The sequence below is a fragment of the Canis aureus genome, chromosome 15 (genome assembly GCF_053574225.1).
Source record: "Canis aureus isolate CA01 chromosome 15, VMU_Caureus_v.1.0, whole genome shotgun sequence".
NCBI classification, from domain to species: Eukaryota; Metazoa; Chordata; class Mammalia; order Carnivora; family Canidae; genus Canis; species Canis aureus.
The window spans coordinates 55,060,678-55,081,373 of NC_135625.1; the positions used below are offsets into that span (position 1 = coordinate 55,060,678).

At 39.1% G+C, this 20,696-nt stretch overlaps 1 protein-coding gene across 8 annotated transcripts in view; it reads left to right on the plus strand.

Annotated features, from left to right (window-relative positions):
* The window catches only part of CALD1 (caldesmon 1), a 189,171-nt gene that overhangs the window by 76,966 nt on the left and 91,509 nt on the right, over positions 1–20,696 (plus strand). For 7 of the 8 annotated variants that reach the window (XM_077849996.1, XM_077849992.1, XM_077849991.1 and 4 more), the window contains one exon: positions 10,084–10,193. In XM_077849996.1, the coding sequence (XP_077706122.1) occupies positions 10,123–10,193 (71 nt within the window). In that variant the 5' untranslated portion in view covers positions 10,084–10,122. Of the gene's footprint in view, positions 1–9,205; positions 9,367–10,083; positions 10,194–20,696 lie in introns of those variants that run through there. The other variant, XM_077849993.1, reaches the window with a different exon arrangement.

Here is a 20,696-nt window from a genome sequence, read left to right on the forward strand (position 1 = left end):
TCATATGTCTTCTTTGTCCTTCTTTTTCTTTGAACACCCCAGAACTAGCCTATCCCCTGGGTTACAAAGGCCTAGTACTCCTCTTCCTGAAACCAGAATGTCTTTCTAAGACAGGGTTCTTTTCCACTAGAGGAAAACAGCTACAGCTACAAATCGCATTATAAAATAGAGCTCCATAGTGAACCACCACCACCCCCAAGGTAGTACTAAAAACTCTCCTAGAGGCATGGCCTTTTGAAAATGTCTCAGCCAAGTTCCTCTGTTTACCAATTAAGTGCAATGAAAGAAATGCCCTGGAATCCATTTCAGTTCAACAAGTATTCAACTTTGCTGACTATAAGAAAAAAATAGTCAGTTAAGGGACTATTTGACAGACCCCTCAAGTACAACGTCGAAGGAGCACAAAAATGAGTAATAACCTCAAGGAACTTACCATCTTCTAGGAGAGACAGGTGTGTACTTGGTAATTTAAATACAAGCTATAGACTAAGCACTCCAATAGAAATATAATATGAGTATCCGTACAAACCCATGTCAGTGAGTGAGTGGTTCAGGGACCCTGTAGTCTTACGCTAGCCTTAAGCCTGTACTGTGAGCCGTTTCTTACATGAAGAAAAGTCCAGAACTCTCCAAACTAGCAAATGAGGGGAACTACCATCTACGTGATTCATGCAAAAGGAAAGAGGAAGCAGTCTAGGCACTTCTCAATTTATTATTTAACTTCTATGTAGCTTTATATGTTTAAATTGTATATTTATTATGTCCAAGGGATATCATGGATAATGTCCCTTGGTTTGGTTGCAAAGCTTTTCATTTAAGATTATAAACTGCTAGAAGATAGTCTCTAACTTGCTTCATAATTCTAGAACACAATAGATGCACTTGAGGATCATGATGAATAGAAGTTGAAAAATTCACTAGGGAATGATTAGTCCCCAATTAATAAAGCAAGTCCTTCGTGTATAAAATTGTTACCACTAGCAAAGCACCTCTAGCACGTAATTTTTAATTATCTCCAGCAATGTAATTGGATTTATATTTTACCATCTAAACTCTCTCACCTTGCTACACCCTGTATCAACAAGATAGCTGGCTAAGGCTCTGGATATAGGTGGTGGTGGTGGTTTTTAGAGAGAGACGGGTTAGGGGAAGTAAGGGAGAAAGAGAGAGAGAGAGAGATTGAGATCTTAAGCAGGATCCATGCCCAGCGTGGAGCCCAACATGGGACTTGATCTCATGACCCTGAGATCATCACCTGAACCAAAATCAAGAGTCAGTTAACCAACTGAGCCACCCAGGTGCCCCTGGATCTAGTTTTGATCACTAAATGGGAAATGTTAGTTGGAAAACCAAACACAAAGAGCATACTCCTGGGTTGTGGATATTTTTATAGCTTAGGAGACCAGAAAGGCCAAAGGGTCATGCAAGTAAAACTACTATTGTGTAAAATATGATGATCTTCATACCATGTTTATCATTGGTAAAGACCTATGAGTTCTGGTCTTGCGTTCCAGATAAAATGCTCATGGTCCCTGTTATACAATTTGAAGTGTGACCTCTGTTCAGACAATGTCTCCGTTCCTGCCTGTGCTGAACATTTTACTCATTCAGTAGCAAGTGCTCATAGTGAGATTGTCTGATCTAATGACCCTCCACACGAGAACAGAGATGTTACTCATCAGGGAATTAAAAGAGCACAGGTAGGCTTCCAGAAGCTGCCATGTCTTTTACACCATCTTACCTCTGAACTGCGTAACATGACTTCACACAGTACAGTCATTTCATGTGGGGGGTTGGAAGGCCTTCCAGCAGGGCCCTCCAATAGAATTTTCTGTGGTGCTGAAGATGCTGTATGCATTGCCTTATATGGTAGCCACAGAGCACTTGATGGAGCTAGTAAAGCTGAGAAACAAAATTCTTCATTTTATTTAATTTTAATTATGTTTCACTTAAATTGCCCCAAGTGATTAGTGGCTACCATATTGGACAGTACAGCCATAGAATCTTAAAAACTATCTTTCACTACAGCCTTAAATAAATGGAAAATTCTCCTCTACCTGACTGTTTTCAATAATAGGGGTTCACACTTTCTCAGCAGCCCTACCTATTGTTGGACAGTTCTGTTGGGGGAAGGACCCCCACCCTTATATATCAGAATTAGCCTCTGTTATCAGGCATACGTTTAGAGAAAAGACATTTATATGTTTCTTCTGGCAAAGCCATGCACCTTTTTGTTCTCACACAGACACAGGCTGGCAGAGACTTTCCATCTTTGCCTTAGCATTCATGCCTATGCCTTTTACTTTTCTCTAGGGGCCAAAAGAAGAAGTGGCCACATGCCTGTTCTGATTTGGTATTAACCTGTGTCTTTCAGGGTAGTTTCCTTGAGTTTGCTGAGATAAAGTACTGTAAACTCTGAGGGAAGAGGGCACAGAAGTAATTGGTCCAAATTTTCATTTCTCCTTGCTCTTCTCAGAATGGTGTAGAGTTTATTCTAAATACCAGTGGTGGTTTTCCACTGATTTGCTGTGGTTCAGGAGCTGGTGCCAAAGATCTATACATCTCAGTCTTCTTTCTTTAAACAGAGGTAAACCTACTTCTCTTACCTGAGGGTTAAACAATGATTGCCGTAGAATTTGAGCAATATGAAGTGTTCAAAATAAAGCAGTAGCATTTGTGATCACACTAAGATGCAACCTGAAGTCCCTAAATGTGTCGTCTTCCCAAGTGTTGGAGTCAGTGTATATAAACACCATCACTTCAGAAATCTAAAATGCCCAAACCACCCACTATTGCTAAGGTGAAGAGAGGCTGCAAAGATCATAGTCACATTAAGTCTGTCAGTGTTTTGCAAATGGAGAAATACAAATAGAGAAAAAGTAATGATAAAAGACTGAGCAGGAATGGAGAGAAAAAAACAAGCCACAACCTGTTAGCCTGTTCTTAGCATGGTTTTGTGTTCTGGGTTCTGCTGACTGGAGAAAAGAAACAACTTGAGAAGGCACAGCTACTCCGATTGATCCCATTCATTCTTATTTCTGTGTTGCTGGTCTTGACAAATGTGCCTTGGTGATTGCATGTATTTTTCTCTCTTAAGTAGCACAGACTTTTGGAACAAGATGGTGAAGGTTGAGCTAAAGTTAAGTCCAAACTGTATGTTACAATCCATGTGTTTATTTGGTTTTTGAGTCCCAAATGAACCATTCTGTTCAGAAAAGAGCAAAGCAGGTTGATAAATTGAATTTTTTTTAAAAAGGACAAAAGTTCATTTTCTACAGTCAGAAAGAAAACACTGCCAGATTTACTGTGTAACTACTGCAAATGTGGGTTTATATAACTTTTGAGATTCATATATAGTCTATTACCAATGTCTTTAATTCACTTTGTAAACACTGATCAGTCAATAAAATACAGAGATGAATCAGCTTGAGTTATATTTTCCATACTCCGAATGGTAAAAATCTAGAATAAAAATCTAGCAGTTCAAATCAGCTATGATTCCTGAGTGCCTACTACATCCCAATGGTAAAGAGATTTTTTTAAAGCAGTGGTTATCTTTTCATAAATGGCCTTAAAAATGAAAATATATAGAAAATATCATATGAATAAAATAAGTAAATACTAGTTCGAACAATTGAGCTGTGGCAAAGCAGTACATATATTAGTTACCAAAATGAATGATACATATTTGAGGAAAGAGATAATTACTTGTAAGCTAGAGTCCCCAGGAAAAGGGAAAATTTGAGCCAGGAATTCAGGACTGAATAGAGAAATGGACATTGAAAAGGATAGGGAGCCGGTTCCAGATGAATGCAATGTATGAATTAAAAATGCAGAGAGAGGGGCGCCTGGGTGGCTCGGTGCTTGAGCGTCTGCCTTTGGCTCGGGTTGTGGTCCCAGGGTCCTGGGATCGAGTCCCATATTGGGCACCCCACAGGGAGCTTACTTCTCCCTCTGCCTATGTCTCTGCCTCTCTCTCTGTGTGTCTCTCATGAATGGATAAATAAAATATTTAAAAAACAAATAAAAGTTCAGAGAGAGAAAATTGAATGATGAGGTTGAGAAGCAATAAAATATTTTTATCTGGGATGCCATGGGATGATGTGCTTGAAAGGAAGGCTAATGCTTTCTAAATTAGAGAATTAGAAGAGAATGTACTTAGATAGCATTTAGACCTGGAAAGGAGGAAACATGAATATACCATGTTTGATGCATCCATCTTTGCTGGATGAGAAAGCAGGTAGGAAATCATAGTATCATATAGAGCAGGATAAAACCCTGAACATTAGCTAGTCCAACCACCTCATTTCACAAATTCCCAAGTGTGAGGTCAGGTCACTGTTTACCAAGGGTTTTTGGCGAAAGACATTTGAAGGACTGAGGTGAGTGAAGATAGTTTGAGGAATCTGCTGAGGTGAGGAATCTGTTGGAATATGTGACACCAAGGAATCACCCAGTACATGTAGGATGAAGGGAAGCATCACTGAACCACAGTAATCACCCAGCTGAAATTAACACAAACCTTTGGGATAGACAAAACATGGTTCCTGACTTTCTCCCACAAAGCCCTGAATCTTGAGAACAAAATCCAGAAACCAGATGATAGTTGTGATTTGAAATTGAAGAGGAGTATGATAGACCTTGTAGAAGTTTGAAGAAGCAAGAAAGTCTGAAATACAAACTCCAGGAGGACAGGGACCATTATAATCTTGTTTACTGTCATATCATATCCCCAATGTGTGGAACAGAACTTGGCACCATAGTAAATGCTCAGTAAATGTTTATTGTGTGTTGATGGTATAAATGTTTTTTGGTGGGACTTCACTGAATGAGTTGAACCATGAAATTTACAATGAGTAAATAATGGTGACTAGTCAGAAAGGATTTAAAAATGGTTATGAGTGTTGAAAGACTAGGGTTTCTTGCACTAAAAGAGAACCAGTTATGTCGGGGACGAGGGTATAGTGGTCAGAAAAGAAGGTGTATAATAAGGAAGATGCAATGCAAGAGAAGAAACTCCAACATCACAAAGAAAAGTATTCAGTGATGCTGGCCAGAATCTGAGCATCCTGGTTTATGAATCTTACAAAGAAGTAACAATAAAATAATAGAGGCTTAATTAATATTTGCAAAGTTTAATTTAATTGAGATCTCTGAGACATGATAATTCTATTATTTAAACCAAATGGATATACAATTGAAGAGGCATGGGTAATTTTTAAGATCACTTCTTACCTAAGTTTATATGATCCAATGAATTAGACCAGAGATCATTGACAATGGTCTTCTCAGAACTTTCCTGGGGGCATTCTCACATGTTTCCTGAAAGGGAAAATAATTCGTACAGGGCAATAGTGGATTAGTTCAAGAATATCATAATGATTAAGAGCATAAACTTTGAAATTCTAGTAAAATGGGGATTTTAATAGCTACTTTGCAGGTTTATTATGTAGATAAAATAATTCAGCATAGTTTTAAATGGCCCAATAAAGCTATCAAGCCACAGAAAGACATGAAGGAAACTTAAATGCATATTGCTAAGGGCAAGAAGCGAGTCTGAAAAGGCTATCTGCTGTATGATTTCAACTATATGACATTCTGGAAAAGGCAAAGTTATTATAGAAACAGTAAAAGGATCAATGGTTGCCAACCGTTGAGGCAGAGGAGAGAGGGAAGGATGATTAGATGGAGAACAGGGGCTGTTTAAGGCAGGGAAACTATTCTAATACTACAATGGCTGATACATGATATTATGCACTTGGCCAAACTCATAGAATATACAACATCAAGTGTGAAACCTAATGTAATTTATGGACTTTAGTTAACAATAATGCATCAGTATTGGTTCATCAGAATTGGTTTTCATTTGCTATTCAGTTTGTGATGATTTGATGATTTGTATTGGTTCATCATTGCAACAAATGTACCGCACTGCTACAAGATGTTAATTAGGCTATATTAGTTTTCCAGGGCTGCCATGACAAAGTACTGCAAACTTTGGGGTTTAGAACAACAGAAGCATTTTCTCACAGTTCTAGAAGCTAGATGTCCAAAATCAAGGTGTCAGCAGGGCTCCTTCTGAAGACCCGAAGGAAGGATCTAGTCCATCTCTCTCTCTCCTAGCTCTGGTCATTCAGGCATCCCTTAACCCCCCACCTCAGGCATTCTCCTTATGTCTTCACATGATCTTCTCTTTATGTATGTCTGCTTCTGTGTCCAAATTTCCTCCTTTTCATGAGAACACCAGCAATTTCAGATTAGGGCCCATTCTAATAGCCTCATTATAACTTGACTTACATATACAAAGGCACTATTTCCAAATAAGATCACATTCTGAGGGGTTAGATCTTCAATATATTTTTTTAGGGGGAAGGGATTATACAATTCAGTGCAAACACAGAAGAAACTGTGGGCAGGGGTGGAGTCTATTCATCTTGTCTTTAAAGTTGAAACTAAGAAATAACACCCAATTAATTTTTTAAAAAACATTAAGAAAAAATAACCCAACACATTGTACATATTCAACAAACGTTAGTGACTTTCAGAAGCTGCATTAACTTATCCAGTGTCCCTAACACAGTAGATTTTATTCTTGGTGTATTCCAAGATGAGTAGTAGCATGGCCCAAAGTTCCCAAAGACTTTCCCTAACCAATTTGCTATTCAGTTTTTGATGATTTGAATGTAGACAGGACTTAGCTCCTCTGGCTTCTCCCCCTAATAACTGAGTGGTGGACTAGAAACCTATCTGCTCACAAAGTTCTCCTGCCCTTGACTCGGTTTTGTGGTGTCATTACCAAAAGAAGACACTGTGTGTCAACTGATTTGGAATCTGTAACACTGACTTATTATTTAATTACAGCAGCATGTGCTCTGTCTTAAGAAAATCTAGTGTTTTGGGGGCCCATATTGAAAAGATATATCAGTAGGTAATGACTCATCTGCCTTTGTAAGGAGTTTTTTACCCTTTACACAGAAGTCATGTCAGAGTTCTTTTATTAGCATGACAATAATCCTCTCCTACAATATAAAAATTTACACTTTTTTTCATAAAACTTTCAAGAACCCATCTGTCACATCCATGGGTACATACCTTCCTCAGACTACAATTCTCTTTCAGACTAACCTGTCCATTTGTGTCCCTCTAGAGCTCCATGGTTTATACAAATCTCTTTGCTTTGACACTTCATCACTTCATTGGTTGAGAAGTTTGTTTCCCAATCAATGTTGCTGGAAGGAATTCATCACTGACTGAAGTTAGGGAAAGAAAGGAGAGATTAGGAGCTGGGGACATGGAAGCCACTGCCCCCCAAAAAAGGGAAAAGACCACTTACAGTTCTACCCGTACATGACTCCCCTTAATAGGACAGTGCCAGAGAAGTTCAGAGGAGCTCTGTGGTAGGGGAGTGTGATGATTAAGGAAGACCTCTAGCCCCATCCTGGTGGGAGACCAACTGAGAACCTCTTCCATAAATCTACACCTTCCCTTCCCTGTGCCATCTCATACACCCAAAGCAGAGTCATACCACACAGTACATAAATGTGTGTTCTCTCCCTCAGATACACTCACTACATGTCCATAAACTGCAACCCAGAAAAGTTGTGTAGATGCATCATACACTGACCACCACCCCCTACCTCTAGTGCGCCACGTATATACTCAGCAGCCTCCAAATGAGTAATTCATAGACAGATGGACTTTTTCTGTGGTTGGGAAAGAAAAAAAAATAGTGCCCAAGTAAGTAATAAAAGGTGAGGAGTAGGTGGAGAGAATGGATAGCAGAAAAAGAATTTGGGTGGGGAGAGAGCCAATGAGTGAGGATGGGCAGCTTACTGAGTGAGTGCTCCAGGACACTGCTGGGCTTGGCCAACCCTGTGCATCTCCAGCCTGTTCGTCGCTGCTTATTAGCACCTCCTCCAGAGGTGCAGGCTAAGGAACTCTACTAACAAAGCAGCATGCACGACTGCTTAGCTTGCGTGAGGGAGGAGCACAGGCTTTAGAGGATGCTTTTCAAGCTACTTGGATAAATTCAGAAAAGTGAGATTGTTTACTTACAGACGGACCTCTCTCTCCCATTTCTGTTTGCCGTTGCTATAGTTATTTGCAAAGTGGTTCATCTACAACAAAAGACTGCACTGAAGAAAGAGACCAGAAGAGTTTAGTCTCTCACCACACCTAGCATTCAAATCCCCAAGTTCAGCCCCACTGTCCACAGGGACGGTCTCTCCCTGCACTGTGCTCAGAACAAGAGCCCACCCCAGGGTGAAAGACACCTCCACACACACCCCAGCCTCCACAACCTCTTAAGAGATGCTCAAATCACTTTTTTTTCCATTCTCATCACTAAGGGGAGATCAAACTGGAGGACAAAGAGACATTTATGGTTGATGAGATGGTAAAGGAAAATGGATTCTTTTCTTCCCAACCAGCAAAGTACTTAGAAAGTACTCTTGGGGGATCCCTGGGTGGCTCAGCGGTTTAGTGCCTGCCTTTGGCCTGGGGCGCGATCCTGGAGTCCTGGGATCGAGTCCCCCGTTGGGCTCCCTGCGTGGAGCCTGCTTCTCCCTCCTCCTGTGTCTCTGCCTCTCTCTTTTTCTCTCTCTCTATGTCTATCATAAATAAATAAATAAATATTTTTTTTAAAAAAGTACTCTTGGTACGAGTAAGACAGAAAAACACCTTCAGATTTTAAAATTCCCAATAAACACCAAAATTTGAATTTCTAGAAGATTTATAAGCAGTATAAATAATACCCTAAGGGATAAGAGAGGGGGGAAAATGCAAACATTGTATAGTTGTGTTTTTATTGGCAGAGATTTTATTTTTGTTTTTGTGAGTTTTTTAAGGGGAAAAATGCTTGAGAATAAAAGAATCTGACAATTTATATAAGAAGCTTTCTGAGCTTGGCTTCAAAATCTCAGTTTTGTTTTTTGCCCCTTGCAACAAAGATGTCACTAGGTGATGGCTTTAGGTTTTGCACAGTTCCTTATTTTCCTATGCAGGGCAAATGGCTCGTCTCATGTGCACAGAAAGGGCTGGAAAATATTTTTTGTGATCTGAGTGCAGCGGAGAGTCTAGGATTCCAGAGGAAGTGGAGGCCTCCCGCTCCACACAGGAAACAATCTTCAAGCAGGCCTTAAATGCCAGATTCCAGGCCGAGTTTAACTAACCACTGACAGCTCTGTAAACAAAGCAAGGACAAAAAGAGCCCGCTTCCCCTTTTCTGGTAGTCATTTTGGGTTTGGGGGCTGCAGGGGAATTCTGGAATACTTGGCTTCATGGCACAGAAGCGCAAGGGAAGCAAGCTCCTCAGCTGAAGAGCTGGAAAGGGAAGATCTTTCTGGGATTAAAACCATCACGGAGGAGGTAGGAAAGGATAAAATGGTTGGGTCACAAAACGAGCCGGGACTTTTGAGCTCTGAAAACAGCTTGATCATATGCAACTGCTTTTAAAAATGCTGCTAGCTTATATTTATTCATAGTAGTATTGCTGTGGTCTTTTTTAAAAATCATTCTGATGTTAATATTCTTTCAGAATATACAAATTACGCCTGGATACTTCTATTATTTTATTACTATTTTCCCTCTTTTCCTTTTCTCTTAGTACCCACATATTTCCTTTTTGGCCACTCTTCTTTTTCTCACACTTTTTTTCTCTTTTCCTCTTTCTTTGTTCACTTTTTCTTAACTTTTGTCTGTGGCTCAAGCAAGTTATAAAGAACAAAATCATTCAGTAGCTCTTCAGCAATCTTACCAGTATTTTAGATCTTCAGAGTCTTTCTGTCTCCTGAGGTTTTTATTTATTTATTTTGAACTGTAATCCTGGGATCTTACTTATTTGTCCCTAATAATTTCATGAATGAGACTAAATTTAACACGCGAAGGACTCAGCTCAGGAGTCAGAAGCTGATCACTGGCCACCTTGCCAGTCTTCTAAGGTGTTTTTCTTCAGAGCAAAGAAGAAAAGAGAGGGTGAAACAATGGTGGGGATGGTGGGTATGGTGGGGAGCCAAAGGTGAAAGTGTTTCATGGGAAACAATACTTAGATTCATCTATGATATTGACCTACCTCCTCCCTGCTAGGTCCAGATTCTCCTGTCTCTCTAGACCTGAAGCCACACCATGGATGATTTTGAACGTCGCAGAGAACTTAGGAGGCAAAAGCGGGAAGAAATGCGTCTCGAAGCAGAAAGGTAAGGATCTAAGTTGAATGGTGTTTGTGTTCTGTTATTAACAATGCTGGTTTCAGGCTTCAAAGATCATCACTCTAAAGGGCCAAGTCTATTGCACACTAAACTGTTTTTGCAAAAATAGTTATGGAAAATTTTCCTGTTATGACTCTAAATTGTGCATTAAAAAAATAAAAGAAAACCAACATCAAGGAAAAGAGAGATTCTGGAAGAATCAAAGAGTTGCATTAAATCAGGAGCCTTTCATACTAGAATTTTTAAATGACAAAGGCAATGTGTGGATGAAAGTTTAAAAAGCAGTTATAATATTGAAATGACAGGAAAAATGACAAATGCTGACTATTGAAACCAACTAGGAAATGGGAGTCTTTGGTCTAAAAATAAAAAGGCAATAAGTCCCAGATGGATCTTGTGACAAATCTTTATTCATATTAGAAAAGTAGCCAAATTCAGTAATCCACATATTAAAGGTTAATAGTTAATAGAGATTCTGAGTCTAGTTGGAAGCTGTTCTGTTGTGTGAGGCCTCTGTCGTGGTGAGTTCAAGGGCAGGTTGGGGAAGTAAAACAATTATATGAATGAAGCACGGGGCATAAATACATCTTGTAAAATGGACAGTGGCATGTAATGTGGCTCAAATCAGATAGAGTAGGCATTCACAGGAAGAAAAGTAGTGCACGATGATCTTACAATCAAACTGATTTTGCCTCACACCAATGTTAATGCACAGATGAAAAGATGGCAGTAAGGTGATCCCTTAGCGATCCTGCAGTACAGAACAGGAAACTTACACCTATAACCAAAGTTGGTGAGGACATGAGCTTGATATATGTATATGAGGAACACAAAAGAAAGTAAAATTACCGCCTTTGATTAACCTGGTCAGAGTAGGCCGCCATTCATGGGATGACAATGTACATACATGTGACACCGTGACTGGTACCTGGGCTCTGTGGGCTCAAGTCTCTGCTCTGCCTCAATGAGTTGTGTGGCCATGAGCAAGTGACTTCCCCCTAAGCCACAGTTTGCTTATTTGCAAAGCAGGCATAATAGCTACAGAATCTGTGTGGTGGTTGTGGAGATTGTTGAACTTTGTAACTGGCCTAGCCAGTACCTGGCACATGGCAGATATGCTTCCATAAATGCTAGCAGTCGTTGTTTTTGTTTTTTAACCATTTTCATTAACTAAGCAAATAAGAAACAACAACAGAGCCATATAGACAGCCAGAACTAAACATCGATGCCAAGGAAAGGCAGTCATCTTCCAGCGATGAAACCAGTCAGAAAAAGCTCCTTGAAAGTGATAGGCCATGGAGGATGTTGTAACAGTGATGAAGAGTAAAAGGAAAGCCATCTCAGGGAGGGAATGACACCAGCAAATATCACAGGTGGAAACAAGAATCCTGGTATAGAAAACCTATCACTCAATGAGGAATGAGTTGGACTCACACATCTTGGGTGTTCCTATTTCCCACACAGGGCAATAGACAGAGACTTATCAGGGGAGCCGTAGGTGATAAGATGCTTGAAGAAAGTGATCTACAGTGCACTAGAGTGTGGGAAGAGTGAGTATATGGTAATGAGGGCCTGAATCAGGGCAGCAAATATGGAAATGAGGATCAAGTATGAGAGTTTTAGAGGGAAAATTAGCCAACCTTTCAGGAAAGGGAGAAACTCAAAGATAATTCCAAAGAAAGTAAGTCTGAGGAGCTGGAAACTTCATGTCCTAGATGGAGAAACTCATTCCATTCTTGAGTGTACATGGCCAGGGGGAAGTATTTAATTCAGGGAGAAACCACATCCAAATGGAGATTCTCTCCAGGCAATTGGAGATAGAAATGCTCTGTCTTTGTTCAGAAAGGGAAAGAAATTATTATTAGAGGATAAGTTAGGGCATATCCAGTGTGGGGCTGGTTATACAAAAGCTGAAGGTGGATGGTAATGATAGTGTCAAGAAAACAAGTGTAGAGAGAGTGAGAGGTCATAAAGACAACAGAAACCATCAGAGGAGACAAAGGTGTCAGGGAGATGGGGAGAACCGAGGAGAGCATCCATGTTGAGTGGACATCACCACCTTATAAGCAATATCCAGGCCCAGTGGGACAAACCTCTTACTCTTCTCTGTGATGTGTTATATGGCCTCAGATCCAACTGAAAGTCAATAAAATATCTTTATCCAAAAAAAAAACAGACCAGGCCAGAGCGTGGAGCTAGAGGGACTCAGGAATGAGTACAGAAAATTGGGCATCAGACACCATCAGTATCTCCAGTGTCTTTGCCTTCTAGCAAGGAGGGAGATGGGGAGTAGATGTGAAGGAATGGTACTACCACATTGCTGTGGTTAGAGCCATACTGTAATTACACTGAATAAACTCAGTTTCTTTAGAACCAGAATTTTGCCTAAGAATTTTCTACACACCTATATGGTTCCTTCCTTCCAGTTTTCTAATTTGTGTAGTAGGACATGTCTTCCTTTAAAGTCAATCATTAAAGAAATGTACTAAGTGAAACTTAGTTGGGTACCCTTAATCATCTAAAATAAATATACACAAATTTATCCTAACCTTTTAAATTTACATTTCTGTCTGTATTAATTCTTTTGGGATATTATGTTCCATCTGGTCCCTTTTCTTTCTTTTCTTTTCTTTTCTTTTCTTTTCTTTTCTTTTCTTTTCTTTTTTCTTTCTTTCTTTCTTTCTTTCTTTCTTTCTTTCTTCCTTTCTTCCTTTCTTCCTTTTTTGAAAGAAGTACTTAAGTACCTCTCTACCTTTGTACCGATCATCTTTTCCTGTTTTAAGATGAACTTTCTATATAGTTTTTTTATTCCAGGATGTGTTAAGTAAGTCCATCCTCCCTCTTTAGGATTTTGTAAAATCTGATCACTTATGGAAAGTGAAGGGCAGGTTTTATGGTCCAGCCAACTATGATGGTAAAGTTAAGGGTGTGTACAGGAAATAGATGGTCAGAACCAGAAATCAAGGACATCCAAATTTGTGGTTTTGATCTGAAGATAAAGGACTTGGAAGACCCTGGGCAAATCCCTCTTCCTTTATCTTTAGACCATGGCTTCCTCATCTGTAGCAGGAGTTGGTCTTTTCTCTGGGGGACTGATGGTCATTTTTAAGTTCATTTTACTTTTGATATAGTCTAACTTTTAAAAATATAATGGTCTATATTACTTTATTCAAAACAATAAAGCATTTTCCATTTTGGAAAATGTGACCCTATGGCCTTACGCATAATTCCCTGGGGCCAGACTGGAGAAGACCTAACTTTCCTTTGGATTTAGGGAACAAAAAGAAAGGACTCAACCCAGATCAGGAATGCTGGTGGAGTAAATTAGTAAAAATAGAGTGGCGCCAAGGCTCAGAGCTGCAGATTCATTCATTCACACTTTCAGCCAATTTCTGTTGGGCATCTACTCTGTTCCAAGCCCTATTTTGGGCATCAAGCACAGAACAACAGAAAGACAGACTTGAGAAAAGTATGCTTAATGCTTTTCAACCTGTACAAAACCAAGTGTGGATCAAGAAACTACATATTGGGATCCCTGGGTGGCTCAGTGGTTTAGCACCTGCCTTCAGCCCAGGGCGTGATCCTGGAGTCCTGTGATCGAACCCCATATCAGGCTCCCTGCGTGGAGCCTGCTTCTCCCTCTGCTTGTCTCTCTCTCTCTCTGTCTTTCTGTGTGTGTGTGTGTGTCCCTCGTGAATAAATAAATAAAATCTTAAAAAAATAAACTACATATTTATATCCTCAAGTATAATTTATACCCTGCTATTCATTGATACTTATTAAAGATGAACTATGCCCATTGTGTGCTATATCCCTGCATACAGTGTGAGGAAAGGGACAACACAGAGAAGAGAAAGTCAGTTGATTTCCACTTCTTGTACCTAAGTCTTTCCAAATAAAAATACCCTGTTTTTTCAATTAGTTGTTATTGAGCTTGAGTAGCAGGTGTAGTTCTATTTTGCAATGATAAATAATTTAAAACTCGTACTCTTACCAGATGTTATAACCACAAATTAAAACAAGCCAGATTCTTATACATTTCATTCCTCAGAATAAATTTAAGAGGCTGTTTAAAAAGCTAACCATACATTTTGTACCGTGCTGGCTTTCTGGGGTTTGCGACTGGCATGTTCTCACTGCGTCACACATGCCCTGAGACTGTCATACACCTACCTCATTCTGCAGGTTGTCCTCTAGTGCATTTCAGGTCATGTGGCTTTCCATAACCTAGACTGTGAACCTAGTCAATCAAACACATCCTTCCCTGTCCTACCATTAGCCTGTGCATCATATTGTTATTCACCTTGTCCTTCATTTGGCTATCACTCTTGAGTCCTTATGGTGATGTCTTTAGATTTGGTAAAAGCAGGGACTTCATTTGATCATCAAAAAGAAATGTATTGATTATCTATAAAGTGCAAGATACTACACTGAATCAGGAGTATGAGTGGCCACCAGGCCAGGCAGTGTCCCAATAGTCATGAAGCTCACATCCTTGGTGGATTACTAACTTCAGAGCAATCCTGAGCAACGGGGGGAGAAAGATTCAGTAGATAAAATAAATTTGGCAAGTAATCAATGAAAATTCTAAATGCATTGTTTCTAAGTAAAAGATACTATTTGTACACATCTCAAATTAAACTGGATTTTTAAATCAGTTGCCTATTTGAACAAATGATAGTTTTGTTCTTTAATATTCTTTTTTTTTTAATTTATTTTTTATTGGTGTTCAATTTACTAACATACAGAATAACACCCAGTGTCCGTCACCCATTCACTCCCACCCCCCGCCCTCCTCCCCTTCTACCACCCCTAGTTCGTTTCCCAGAGTTAGCAGTCTTTACGTTCTGTCTCCCTTTCTGATATTTCCCACACATTTCTTCTCCCTTCCCTTATATTCCCTTTCACTATTATTTATATTCCCCAAATGAATGAGAACATATAATGTTTGTCCTTCTCCGACTGTTCTTTAATATTCTTCACCTATAGCATGAGATTTAAAAAAATTAATGGGTATTTTCTGCTTCCCTTTCTATAGCTATCTTTTATTTCAATCCCTCTCTGCCTTTGTCTCTATATTTTCAATACATTTTAATATATTTCACCCTAGTCTATGTACATCTTCATTAACACATCTTGATTCATGTGTTTCTATTTCTCCTCCCATCCGTGTACGTAATCCATCTTACCCTGGATTATTTATGCAGGTGCTTTTGTATCATCAGGGAATACATACATTACAAGGGGAAAAATGGGGGAAGAGGAAATACTTTCAAAGGGGTCAAATTCAACTCTCTTCCTACTCAAATAGAAAGTAGCAGTAGAAAAAAAATGCTAAACTTTTCACCTGTATCTAGTAAAGATAGACTGATCACAGCACCAGCATGAGGTATATCTGAATAGGACGTATATGTTCTACACAAAGGAAGAGACATGGGAAGGCACAACAGTGGGAGACAGTAGATCTTAGCAGTTAAGGGCGTGGGCTGGGCTGTCAACTCTCAGGTCTGCCACTTATTAGCTATGCGAGCCTAAACAATATTTGATATTTCTAACCTTGTTTTCTCCTCTGTTAAATAGGGGAGATAATACTCACCTTATAGAGTTCTTTTTTTTTTAATTTTTATTTATTTATGATAGTCACACAGAGAGAGAGAGAGAGAGACGGAGACATAGGCAGAGGGAGAAGCAGGCTCCATGCACCAGGAGCCCGATGTGGGATTCGATCCTGGGTCTCCAGGATCACACCCTGGGCCAAAGGCAGGCGCTAAACCGCTGCGCCACCCAGGGATCCCCCTTATAGAGTTCTTGTGGGGAAACAAAGAGGTAATACAGCAAAGTATTAATACAGTACTATTCATCTAGTGTTTATTACATAATCACCTTTGGAATGACCATTTTTGTCTATTGAGTGTTACTCAAATAAACATCACTCTTCACTATCACTGTAGTTATCTAATTTGATTCTCTGTAACACACAAAGAATTCAGGACGCTCTTATACATTTACCACAAAACAAAACAAGATAAAAAATATGAAGATTTTCCTTCTGTGCTTCTAAGAGGCTATAAGAACCTTAGGCAAGATGAAGAACAGTAATTTGCTACTGAGTGATGAATTTTGAGTGGAGGTGACAGGTATCAAGGTCTGAATAAGGACTGTGTTGCCCCAGCCAGAAGGAGCCAACACCAGTTCAGGTTGAGCTCCTTTTTTACATGAGCTTGGGTTTATCTGCTGAGAACCCTGCAGTGATGTTTTCTCCACGAGATCGTCAATGGGTCACACTCTTCCCCTTCCTGGGCTTGTTCCCACAACAAGCAGCTCCCTCAGTTCTCAAGACGTGAACTCATTGCATTCCCAGCTCAGGCTTTCCACATCCAACATTGAGTTTCTCTTTCTGATCAGAAGAAAGGCCCCTATTGTAGAACGGTGTTATCAGATTCAGAGGCTCTTAGACATAAATAAAGGGAATGAAAACACTGTTGCTGTTGTCATCATTCATACATCTTTACGAGCCTCTGAAATATACCGATGATTAGACATTTGAAAGTAAATATTTTTACTGTAGTAGAAAAACAGTTTTTTAAAATCCACTGAGTCTAAGTAGTTCCCACCCAGAACTCTGTCACTAAAACGTTTTGCAAGATTTAATAGTGTAGTCAATCCATGGTTCTACAACATCCATACACAAAAACACTTTTATTTACAATGCTTAGAGTTATGACCTTGACATTTTAAGTTGAAATCTTTTAAACGCAGCTTTTGTTTTTCTGTAATCAGAAAATCATTTCTCATTAGGAAATTAAGTAAAATATTCCTTTGAAATGGTCTAAATTATTAGAGCAGCTAAATTGGCTCAAAACTATGCTGCAGTTCTCTCTGAAAATTGGTTACTCCAAGGGGCAAAAAAAAAAGTGTTAGGATCTATCTCTTCATTTTTGCTTTAAGTTAAAAGGGTTTTTTCAAGTAGTTCAATTGAAACAGATTTTAAACTATTTCTGTAAGGTTTTTATATATTTGATATTGGTTAGGGTCAGCCCAACTTGAATGTAGGGGCATGGACAAAATGAGATAGATAATTTTCACCTAAGAGATCTTTCTTTATTTATTTGTGTCCAGCCATGTGAAGAATCAATCCTCCCTCTCTTGTTCTCTCTCACTCTAAATAGACATTATTTATTGCCTGTCAGTTCATAAATGGTCAGGTTATAAACGGTAAAGATGGCCTACTTGGACCAGTCTCCACTAACCTCATAATTCCTCTGCTGCTAAAAGTATCCTACTTTAAGGTGACCAGAGGGCATCAAGAGTCTAGGATCTACCCAACATGATGGTCATTCAACAGAACTTGAATATCTAGATTCTTTTAAAAAACGCTTTAATTGGGATGCCTAAGTGGCTCAGTGGTTGAGCATCTGCCTTTGGCTCAGGTCATGATCCTGGGGTCCTGGGATTGAGTTCTGCATCAGGCTTCCCATGGGGAATCTGCTTCTCCCTCTGCCTATGTCTATGCCTCTCTGTGTCTCTCATGAATAAATAAATAAAAATCTTTTTAAAAAATCTTTTAAAAACACCACTTTAATATGTTTTTATTCAAGTATAATTAACATACAATATTCTATTAGTTTCAAGTGTACAATGCAAATCTAGATTCTTGAGGACCTCTAATGCTGACTCATAGGTTCCTTCCTAGGAAAAAAATTGAAATATGTATATATAAGTCAGTACATTTAACAGTTTAAATAGTGAATTTTTCTTTATAGTCTGTGTGTGTGACACAATTTATCAGTCTTTAGTCACTTCAGGAAAGGCAGGATGATGTGTTATTTAAGCATATGGGTGACAAAGTCTGATAGACCTGGGTTCAAATCCTGACCTTGACAACTACTAGTTGGGTGGCCTTGTAACAAATTGCTGAAACTTATCTTTTGCTTCTATTTCTTTATGTATGAAAATGGGGATAATTATACTGTCTCATTGTGGTTGTGGAGATTAAACTAGTCAACCTGTGTAGAGAAATTAACACAAAGTCTGGTGCATAGTATATGCTCAACAAATGTTAGATGTTACTATTAAAACCATATTAGTGAGAGCGCCTGGGTGGCTCAGTCGATTAAGTGTCTGTCTTCAGCTCAGGTCATGATCCAGGGTCTTGCGATTGAACCCTGAGTCAGGCTCCAGGCTCAGTAGGGAGTCTGCTTCTCCCTCTCCCCTCTGCTCGTGCTCTCTCTTGCTATCTCTCTCTCTCTCTCTCAAATAAATAAAATCTTTTTTAAAAATCATATTAATGTTTTAGTAAGCCTTTGGCACAAAATAATATTTTACTGAATTTGAATCTTTATTTGTGTCAGTTCATTCATGATTTGCCACATTCTTACTACAAAGCTTCTTTCCTGCACTGAATCTGAACCCTTACTTACATGTTTCTGTTGAGGCTGGGAAAGAATTTAATCTTTTGGCCACATCTAAGTCTACTGCACAAATGAAATAAAATAAATAAAATCACATACTGTAGCCATGTGGTTAATTTTTTAATTCATTAACAATATGTCTTTTATTTAAAACATTAAGTATGTAAAACGGAACTCAGAATTTTTCTGAAAGAGTTCAGTTCAGCAAAAAATGGTTCTCAAATGGAAAATCATGTCAACCAAATTTCTCATCTAGTGTTGTAAAGAAGGAACCATCATTTGTTTAGCATCAACCAAATGCCAGTTAGGTGATGCACTCTCTATAGCTTATATAATTTAACTGTTAAAACAACCCCATGTCCTTAGATAGTTTGCTTAGGCTGAATAGTATAGATTGGAGGGCTGGCTTGTAAACAACAGAAGCATTTCTGGAGGTGGGGAAGTCTAAAATCAAGGTGCCAGCAGAATTGGTATCTGTGAGGTTCTGCTTCCTGGTTCATAGACAGCTGCCCTCTTGCTCTGTCCTCACGTGGTGGGAGGAGCAGGGGTGTTCTCTAAGATCTCTTTTATAAAGGGCACTCAACTCATTCATGAAGGTGCCATCCTAATGACCTAAATCCCCAGCTCTAAGCACCATCACACTGAGTGTTAGGTGTCTACATGTGAATGCGGGGGGAGGGCAACAAACATTTAGTCTATAGCAGACCTGGATATTATTGTTCCTATTTTACAGCTGAGGAGTCTGTAGGTCAGAAACATTAGGTAACATGTCCAACTTCTTACAGCTAGGGAGTGCAGTCCAGTTCTGTGTGCCCCAAACCTCAAAACCTTTCTACTGTAACAGATGATCAATGGAATTTTTCATGTTTCAGCTGGTTGTCTTGGCTGAAGGTCCATCATCTCTACGATGCCAAAATAACTCCTTAAGACAGGGGGAAGAAATCATTCAAAGAAACAAACTGTAAATGAGGCTATTGGGTCTAATTGAACTGTTCTTTATGCTTATTCGGGTAAATTGCTTATGTGTGTAGACACGGTCATTGTTTTCTTGGCCCTCTAAAACTCTTCTGTGTTATTCCCATTTCATAGAAAAATAGAACCAAAGGTCAAGTTTTCCCCCTAAAGCCAAAGAAAGCCATTGGCATCACTGCTCTTGGCTTTTCTTTAGATTTTTCTCAATAAGACTATAGTCACCATTAGGACAGGGACATAGTCACATCATCGCTCATAAAAGCTCGCAGCTGTCACTGACCTTATAGATAATCTTCTGCAATGGAATGTTACTTTTTCATTTTTGGACCACACACTACTTTGAGTCTTTGAAGAAAGCTGTAGACCCTCCTCCAAGAAAAATGCACATATGCACCCATAAAACTTGGCTCTTACTTTCAGTGGCGTAATGGACCTCCATCCACAGACCTCCTGGGGGCCTATGAAACTGTGGGCCAAGAATCCCTGATCTAATGAATTTTAAAAGCTTTATTTTACTATGAAGAAACTTAAGTCTAGGGGTGCCAATCTTCTCAGAATCACCCAGCCAAAGCTGAATCAGAGCCTTCTTGCAGTGTGCACTTATTCATCTCCCTGGATAAATGGAGCTGTCTGTAACAAATGCTCTGGCTACTGATTAGGACAGTTGAGCATACTTCTGGGAAAATATATATGCTAGAATGTATTGCACGCAGAGTGGAGTTTTTTTAATTTGAAAACGATTTGTGGATAATATTTCTAAATAAAAGGGGATTAGGTCAGATTACTTCGTGGGAAGTAAAATGAAAAGCAAAGGAAGAGAAGTGGAGAGGCAGAATGAAAACAACTAATTGTTAAGAACTGGGAACCCAAGTTTGCCAAGTCGAGAAGGAAAAAAAAAAAAAACCTGTTGATTTTGCAAATAGAACCCTATCTGCCGTCAATTTTAGAATTCTTCTGTTTGGCATATATTATCTTGGCAAGGTTTCTTTAAGCAAAGCTTAATTGTGACACTAAATTATCATGTAGGATTTCTTCATCCTTAGCAGTTTCATTTAGCAACTCAAACTCCTCAAAGGATTTTTCTCACTAAATATGTAAAAGACAAAAA